The sequence below is a fragment of the Rhinoderma darwinii genome, chromosome 6, assembly GCF_050947455.1.
Source record: "Rhinoderma darwinii isolate aRhiDar2 chromosome 6, aRhiDar2.hap1, whole genome shotgun sequence".
Taxonomy (NCBI): domain Eukaryota; kingdom Metazoa; phylum Chordata; class Amphibia; order Anura; family Rhinodermatidae; genus Rhinoderma; species Rhinoderma darwinii.
In genome coordinates this window covers 11,611,402-11,620,632 of record NC_134692.1, presented here as the reverse complement: position 1 = coordinate 11,620,632, position 9,231 = coordinate 11,611,402, and the positions used below count along the sequence as shown (strand labels likewise).

Below are 9,231 nucleotides of genomic sequence, written 5' to 3'. Positions count from 1 at the left end.
CACGTGTACCGGCGACTGTGCGGTCAAAGTGCAGCCGCGATCTTGATGAATACCGCGCCGCCATGCAGGTTTACCACAAATTACACAAACTCTGTGCAGAGAAAATGATTTATACTAAAGAATACTAGTTTACTTTTTTTTTTTTTTAATTCTGCCTAATTCCAGGCAGGTTTACCGATCAGGGGTCTAGGAAAGCTGGGTGCCAAGCTGGAGGCAAATATTACTTATGACCCAGCTTTTCCAGGCACGGATAGGAATCCTGCTTCTCATCACCCTCCTGTATCTGTAGCACAGGCTCCGCCCTGTTTCCCTGGAGTAATGACGTTTAAAGGCGGGGTTTCTCCGGTCCTCCCTGTAAACACGTGACGTCATGTCTTCGGGCCCCGCCCCGTCCTCTCCCCTTCGTCTGGTCCCGGAAGCGCGGCAGCAGGAGCGGCCTACAGCGGAGACGGGTCGTATCACTGACTAGAAGCATCAGCGGCGCCGAGGCCTGTGCAGCGGTGTCAGCCCCGGCCTCGCCGTTACCTGGTAGCCGCCATGGAGCGAAGAATGTCCGGCCGCATGTGTGGTCATCACCCCCGGGAGGAGAGCGGCCGCAACAGCTTCCAGCTGCCCTCGCAGGACTTCATGGAGTTCCCGGTGAGTGCGGAGCCCTCGGTCTGTGTCATTATCAGTATAAATGTAATTGTCTTCTGTCAACAATAAAAATAAAGTTTTTTTTGTTTGATTCTGGGAAAGCTGGATGACAACCAATAATATGGCAGCTCCCCTGGGGGCGTCACGTTTCCTGGAGCCCTAAGCGCGGCCAGTCTACCCAGTTCTGTACTGATCAATGTCTGTTATAATTATAATTAAGCAGATCTGCCTTTCTGGGCTGTAGGAAAGCTGGGTGACAACCATTATGGCCGCTTCGCAATTGTCGCCATGCTTTCTCGATCACTTATGGGCAAATCTATCCTGTTCTGCGGAGCCGGAGGGATGTATTGCTTCATAACTAAGGCCTGGTTCACATTACGTTTGTCGTGTACATCAGCAAAGCTTCCGCCATGCACGCTAAACGTGTCCATAGAGCTCCATTAGCCCGGCGTAGGCCGAAAGCGTGTCCTTTTTGTCTCTGTCGGGCTGGTATATGTCGTTATACGTTTTTTTTTGGAGAATGGAGTAATGTAGTAGGCTGCGCTATTCCATCCTGAGGGATCCCACAAAAGATGTTTTGCACGGTCTACTTTTTTTTAACATGGCGGTCTATGTGTGATGATGGCAGCATCCATTACAGGTATACGTTGATCGTATATGTCGCGGAAGCTTCTCCAGGGTCTGGGCAGAGCATCAGGTAGCGTTCGACCCGGGGGATTCCGGCTTTGTGGAAGCCCGTGATGTCACTGTCCATATATGGTCAGTGGCTCAGAGCTTTTCCTGGGGACTTCCTAGTTTGAAGCCCCTCAACATCATATAAGTGACGTCAAGGGCTTCCCCGGGCACCGCGTTTCAAGTAGCGCTGTAATTGGGGCAACGTTTCACGCTGTATGCCTATACATTGGGATATGTCACTACCTTCTGTTGGAGGTATACATCAGGACTCCTCCTAAGGTATACCTCAGGCGGAGGGGGACAAAAATGGTGGGAGCTAGGCCTAACTGTTCAGCCTTACAGGGTCGTGGTAAAGCTGGGTGACAACCAATATGGCCGCTCCTTCGGCGTCATCGTCCTTTCTCGATCACAGATTCTCAAATCTGCGCAGTTCTTCGGAGCTAGAGGAATGCATTACTGAGCTGTTCTGCCTATCAGGGTTGTGGGAAAGCTGGGTGAAGACCCTGGTGCTGTAATTATGGCAATGTCTTGTTAAAAACTGGGAAAGCTTGGTGACAATCTATAGACCGCTCTCAACTTTCCTACTCCCCTGAGCAGTAAACCGGCTACTAGTGCTGAAGAAGGGAACGGTGGATCTGGGCAGGTTTCTGGGAAAGCTGGGTGATCACCGCCGTGGGAGATGTAACAAACAATCTTAGGTTGTCTCCTAAAGACTCGGGAAAGCTGGGTGACATGACAGGAGGACGTGGACAATGTAGGATTGTTACAGCTCCCATAGGGGTTTGTCACCCAACTTTCCCAGACGTCTGCACAGTTCCACACTGCTGCATCTCTGCTTCCATTAAGCTGCGTACGTAGGCAGGTTTACCATTCAGGGTTCTGGGAAAACTGGATGACAACCCTAGTAGAGCTGCTTTGGCGGCCATAGTTTTCACCCAGCTTTTCGAGGCGTAGATACCCAGCACCGTGTCCCATATTAACTCCTGTGGAACGACCGTTCCCAACAACATATTGGTTGAGATTCCTTCAAATTGGCGCAAAGGAAAAATGGAGCAGTTGTCCGTAGCCGCCAATCAGATTCCAGCGCTTTTTTCAAATGCTTTTTGGAAAAGCAAAACTGCGACCTGATTGGTTGTTACAGGAAACTCCAACTTTTCTTTTGCTTTCCTAAATTTCTGCTCTCACCAGTGTCCCCTCCATGTCACCGGTATGAAAGGGACGACTGAAGCAGCTGAACAATGTGAGGAGCCGCCATACAGCTCCCCATATCTCAGCTTCAGAGCGGGAGATCGAGGGCGAGATATTGGGGTTCTTTGCAGTCACCCCTGGATTTGGCTAACACAATACGAATCGTTCTGTTCTTCTACAGTTTCTGCCCGGCCACCCCCAGTTGAGCGAGAGGGTCCGGAAGCGTCTGTATTACGGATGGGACGCGGACTGCCCCATGGAGAACTTGTCCAGTCCCGTGGCCGGTGAGTGCGTCTTGTCTGATCGTACTGAAAATTTAAAGGGTCTGTACAATTTTGCAATTGACATTTAAATTTATTTTTTTTATTGCTGCATTGCCTCTAAAATAAAGAAGCGAGCTGCAGATTGTTCTCGCTTTACGGTTTTGTGTAGACAGCTCCTATGCAGACCTGTGTGTCTCCATGGTTACAAACCACAAACAAGCCCTGTGTAGTATAATCCTGCAATAATGTGCCCTCGTCTTGTTGATAACCTACAGAGATTTGAAGATGGAAGGGAATAACACACGGCTGCAGGATCAGTCTACACCAGGTTTATTAGTAGTCTGTTACCATGGAGACACATCTGTATAGGAGCTGTATACACCTAATGGAAGGAGCATTTTAACTAAGTGTAATGTCTGTAAGTTATCAAAAAGAGGGGGGGGGGCAAGTTACTGCAGGATTAGACTACACAGGGTTTGTTTTGTAGTCTGTAACCATGGAGACTCATAGAGCTGCTTAGGAGCTGCATACACAAAACTGTAAAGTAAGGACTATTTGCAGATTGTTTAGGGAGCGCAGAGGGGCGGTCGTCCTGATGCCCCCCTTCCCTCGCCACGTTCACGTGCCATTACGTCTGTATCCTCGTGTGTTCTGCCGTCCCACTCCGGGGGTCTCAGCCGCATCTCATCTGTGCGTCTTCTCTTACAGACATCGCCGTGGAACTGCTGCAGAAAACTGCGCCCAGCCCCATCCGTCGCCTGCAGAAAAAATATGCGTCTCACGTGTCCAGGTGAGTGCGGCGTCTGCGTATACCCTGCGTTACAGAGCAGGAGAGGGGAGGCGGCTCACCAGAGCTTACAATCTAAAGCAGAGCTCCGCAATCCGTGTCCTGCTGTTGTAAAACTACAACTCCCAGCAGGCCTTATTTGTGACTTGTCGTTCTAACTCCTGATAAATGTGCCCCGTGGAGTACATGTAAGCTTGATGAGAATGTCACGTGAGCGCAGGTGGAGTAGACTGTATGTTATGTCGCAGGAGGGCAGGACGTAACCACCGACCACTGATGAGTGACAGTTCTGTTGTGGTGCATGTATAGCGGGAGCGAGTATAATTGGGGGACGTGTGGGTTCACTTATGAGCTAAATGCCTGAAGGTCACCCCTGGGACCCTCGCCTATCATGGCCGCCAGCGACTACTTTTCCCATTGTAATCAATGGAGCGGCGTCTACGCTCGCCCGACTCTCTCCACAATCCCCATAGATGTCAACGGAGAGAACGGCGCACAAGTGCAGCATCCTCTTCAGTGGGAAAACCGGACGTTCCCACTCTCATGTCTCAATGACCCCACAGGAGCTGGGCCCCCCCATCAGTCCATAGAGCAAAGGAGCCGCTGTGCTGGGTAATGTTCCCAAATCCCAATAAATCGTGTGATAATTGGGGGTACGAGCGATGGGACCCCCACAGATCATCTCCATTGAGATTTGTGGGAGAAAATAACCGTGTCTTCGCTTCTACCTCAGGGGCCCCTTATATCCAGGATCTACGGTGGCCCCCACTGATCACACTCTTAGGGTATGTCTAAAGTCTATTAGCAGAAGCCCCCTTTATCCAGCAGCCCATTTGTTATTGGCAGCCTCCCGGACCCCCCATGATCTTGAAGATGTCACTGACTCTTACATAACGTGATATCGTTTCTGTTTAGTCCGGTGATTCATGTGTTACATGTCAGTGATTGTAGAGATGTGTCTAGTGCTCTCTGGTATCAGCTGCCTCGCTGACGGGTGCGTGTCTTTGTTATTAGGGAGGCCTGCATCTCTCCCTGCTCCATGATGTTGGCCCTGGTTTACATAGAGAGACTGCGACACCGGAACCCCGAATACCTGCAGCAAATCTCCTCATCCGATCTCTTTCTCATATCCATGGTGAGTGGGCGGGAGGTTCAGCGATCACATGATCTCGCAGTTATTCTCCGGGTTCAGGGCCGCCAGCTGCAATACCTGCTCTACCGGTCCGCTGATCTGCGCTCCCGGGGGCAGGTGGTTCGTACATGTGACCTGACGTGTGACACAACGACGAGACTCCTCTACAGGCTGGAAAATACTTCCCGTGATTGATTAATATTCCTTTGTAAACTGTATTAACCCCGTAACAGACCCTTTTTTAAAATTGCAGACATATGGTTTAAATATAGTGTATATAGCGCGTTATTCCGGTTCTTAAGTGCTGTTAACCCCCTTAATTATGGCGCTGATTTTGGCCTTCAAACAAGAATAGAAAAAACAGCGCCACACCTTTCCACAGGTTGAGTCTAGTATTGCAGCTAAGCTTGATTAAAGTGAATGAGGCTGAATTGTAATACCACCCACAACCTGTGGATAGGTGTGGCGCTGTTTTTTTTAAACCAGTCATATTTTTTATTTAGCGGGTTTTGAATATGCCAATACAATATTTTGTTATTGCAAATATCAATAGAAACAACGCAAATATGTCCGAACCCACCCTCCCTATATACGTTATTTTTTTTTAGTTGTACTTTTTTTTACACATTGTTACATTTGCCGCAATTTATTATTATTTTTTTTGATGGCCGCAAAATATTTAAAAACTTGTTATATTGCCAAAAATAAAAACGAAACTTTCCTGTGCGACGAGCTGCTGCTGATTACGAGTGTCTCTCCCTGTACTCGCCCTGCGGAGCTCGGGCAGAACTGTATTGTACTCTACCACCTGCCCAAGCATTTCCCAGGAGGAGCAGTAGGAGGGTTAGAGGGGCTGATTGGTCCTCTGTTTTTGCCAGTGGCAGCTGCCGGTGTATCTGGATTTACACTGTGGGAAATGTAGCAATGTGAACAACCTGAAGACCCAAGTGATTCCTCATCAGATGTTGTATAGAAAGTTTATGTCAAAAGTTGTTCTAGTTTTTGTTATTTTCTGTCCTAGATGGTCGCCAGTAAGTATCTGTACGACGAAGGTGAGGAGGAAGAGGTGTTCAATGACGAGTGGGGAGCAGCCGGGAGACTGGATGTCCAGACGGTGAATAACTTGGAGATGAAATTCCTCCGAGCGATCGTAAGTACATGTTTTTTTTTTTAAATTTGCTTTTGAAGTGTTAGGAGAAAGTCCAGCACCAGCCTTATAACGGGCCTCATCCAATGCCTCCTGCAGCCACTACTAGGCAGAGCTTCTATTGGACTCCATAATAAATCCTTTATTGAGCTCCCCCTAGTGGTGACTCCAGGGAGCTAGAATATTCACATTTAACAATGGCTGAGTGCATTCCAAAAACTGATCTCCGACCTCTACAAAGACTGTCTGAGGTTACTGAGCACGGAGTAATCGACCTGAGAACTGACGGAATGTACAATTGCGACCTTTTCCTTACGATCTGTCGTTACTTGGTTATGTTATTCTGCCCAACAAACAGACTGCGGACCTGATCTGCCCTTATGGATTTTTTTTAATCAGTAGCCGGTGATAATCTGTAGATTATGATTTTCTGATTTCAACCAATCAGATGTTATATAAGTGATCAATGACTATCCTGGCGCTTTGCTGCATACGTTTATCTAATGTCATGTGACCGTCCGGTCTCCTCTCTTTGGCCCGCGTTCTCATTGGGTCAGTGGAATTTTTCTCCAGTCGGCAGCAGATTTTGAAATTGAGTTTTATTTTGCAGCAAAAAAAATTCAGTTTTTATTTTCACCGCTGTTATACGCTCCTACAGCTTCTCCCTGGTTTTTGCTTTTCATACAGGACTGGAGCTTGTACACCGATCCGAGGGAATTCTTTGAGGTTCTGCAGTGGTTGGAGGGCCGGTGAGTCATGACAATATCCGTGTACTATGATCGGATCGACCATCCGTTAATCGTTTTTGCAAAATGTTTTGGATTTTCTGATGTTTGCTTTATGGAGCGGCGGTCTGTGGCGCCCTCTAGTGTTGAGTGTCAACGGCTTTTACTATAAACATATAGTTGTTTTTTTATGTTTTTTATTTCTATTTTTTATGTCATGGAAAAAATGGAGGGTTTGAAATTTGAATACTTTTTTTTATTTTTTTTAAATAAATTGTTACATTTTATTTTGTACTTTTGACAGCAGCATCTAAGAGGTTAATAGGCCAGAATCCGCTGTGATCTCGAGCATTAGAGCAGAGTGTCAGCGATTTAATATGAAGGTGACACACGCTGCGAATGGATCGTGCTTACCTCCAGAGTCCACTCCATACACCCCCTGCGACATTCGCTGTATATATACGGTGGATGTTGTAAAGGGGTTAATAGGAAAAAATTCATACTGATTTTCTAACTTTGGGTTAAAAAAAAATGAATTGTCTTCTTCTTCATCCAGAGTGGCGGAGCAGCAGGGTATGAAGCGCGGCTGGTTCACCTACACAGACCTCACCGTGCTGCTGGAGCAGGAGCTGTGGCAGAAAACCTTCAGTGACTTCTGCCAGCAAGTAACCAAGGTAAGGAAAGAGACTCAACCCAATATAAGTGGGGGTGCTCTGATATTGTATCTGTGCAGAATGAGGTTTCAGTTCTTTAATAGAAAAACATTTGCCTCTTATTACAATCCCTGCAAAAAAGCACAAGGCTTTGTTCACACAGCGCAGTTTTGGTGCAGTTTTTTTTTAAATTTCAGCTGTGTGGCCCAAACATGATGTGAGCAGAGCGCAGCCCTAGTTGTGTTGTGAGATCCGTCCCTTTCTGTGCTGACCCCGTTTGCTTCTCCTCCGCAGCTGGCCTGTCTCCTCGGTCTGGTGTACCTGACGGGCGTTGCGACCTTCTTTGCCTCCGTCGCTGTATTACACAAGGCTACGGGCGAGATGAACGGCACAGCGCTTCTCCCCTCCGGTACAGAGAAGTCTTCCGTCGTCTCCGTGCCTCTCTTGGTTCCGGTTCCACCAGAGGAGATCTCCGGCGCCGGTCCGACCGTTCCTCCATGCTCCCTGGAAGATGAGTCTGTGGAGAGGCGGTCAAGCGTCACGGCGACAGCGTTGTATCTATGGGGCTCGGTACTGACTGCACTTACTTACAGCGATCCAGGGGGCGCTGCAGGCGAGGAACCGCCACCTCCTGACCAATATTGTCCCTATTGCGCTAAACCAAAATTGTCCTCCTGGCCCAAGACCTGCCGTCAGAAGAACGCCACCCGGTGCGCCGACAACCAGCCAGACGGTCTTGCCTTTTCTGGACTCTATCACTATGGCTTCCATGACCCACTTCTTCGCTCCAACTGCCCCAACTCCTGCGTCCTTTCGCCTGACGGCCCCGCAAACACGGACTTGTCCAGAAATTTGGAGCTAAAGACCTATTTCTGTGGCGGCAGCAGCGTTGACCGGTTAAAAACCTTCATCGTTCCAGGTTAGCCAATATGCAACGGGCTCCCTCCCACTAGTCACGCCTGTGCTCTGTTTTTAGGACTTCCTTTGAAAATTTATTCTACTATATACAAATTGCCATGGCTTTTACTTTACTACAATGTCGCTGATATCTGTGTTCATCCCACTAGGAGCTTTCTGCGAGCCACAAGTTCTAGCTTCGTAACTTTGGCAAAAATAACAGAAAAAGAGGTTCAATCCGGTCTCCATGCGATACCTTGTATCTCCGACCTGTCCTCTATGCAGGTAATGGACGAGACCTGATTGTTCACTTAAAGGGATTGTACAGGATTACAAAAAACATGGTGGCTTTCATTCAAAAACAGCGCCACCCCTCTCCTCAGGTTGTGTCTGGTATTGCAGCTCAGTCCCATTCAGTTAAATGTAGCTGAACTGCAATACCAGACATAACCCATGGACCGGTGCGGTGCTCTTTTTGGAATAAAGCCGCCATTTTTATTTTTTCCTAAATCTTTGAGAATCCTTTTAATCGGCACCTGTACACAGTCGTCCTATAACAAGTTCTTCAAATTTTCTAATACACTCTGTTTAAATTTCTCACAATTTTCAAGATCTCGGCTTGCTGTCTGCAAATTGGAACATTCTTGTTTACATCCAGAGTCTGAAAACCTCTCCTAATACTTTTCACAGCTGAAGGTTTGTTACAATTGTATCCAGTCTGCACAGTCATATGAGCTGCCTGCCTTAATACAAATCTGTCTCCTGTTCTGATAGTTGCTGCAGTGTATCGGTGTTAGCACAATGTATCAGTCTGGAGTTCAGACTGATCTATTGCCTACACTGATACATTGCAGCAACTATTAGGCTGTGTTTAGGATTTGCCAATGGAAGATTTACATTTTTTTACAAATTTGCTGTAGAAATCCTAGATTGACGCTTTCTGCTGCGGATCTGCGGAAGGATTAGCCTCTCCGTCATTCCGTGGTCTTTGTGTGGATTCCGCGGGAATAATGAACATGTTCGTTTTTCTCACAGATTTATTTTCCGCTGACAACTGATCAGATTTTTTTCCGCAGCATGTGAATTGGATAAAAAATAACTTTTTCATTTGCATTGGATGCAAAATGT

General features: G+C 47.4%; 1 protein-coding gene across 1 annotated transcript; it reads left to right on the top strand.

The window, feature by feature from the left end:
• Nucleotides 1-310: 310 nt before the first annotated feature.
• CNPPD1 (cyclin Pas1/PHO80 domain containing 1) lies at nt 311-8,237 on the top strand. Its single transcript, XM_075829125.1, has 8 exons — nt 311-639; nt 2,681-2,783; nt 3,471-3,552; nt 4,564-4,684; nt 5,703-5,831; nt 6,516-6,577; nt 7,110-7,227; nt 7,501-8,237. Exons 1-8 carry the CDS (start codon nt 538-540, stop codon nt 8,128-8,130), a joined length of 1,347 nt encoding a protein of 448 aa, XP_075685240.1. The 5' UTR covers nt 311-537; the 3' UTR covers nt 8,131-8,237.
• Nucleotides 8,238-9,231: the final 994 nt, after the last annotated feature.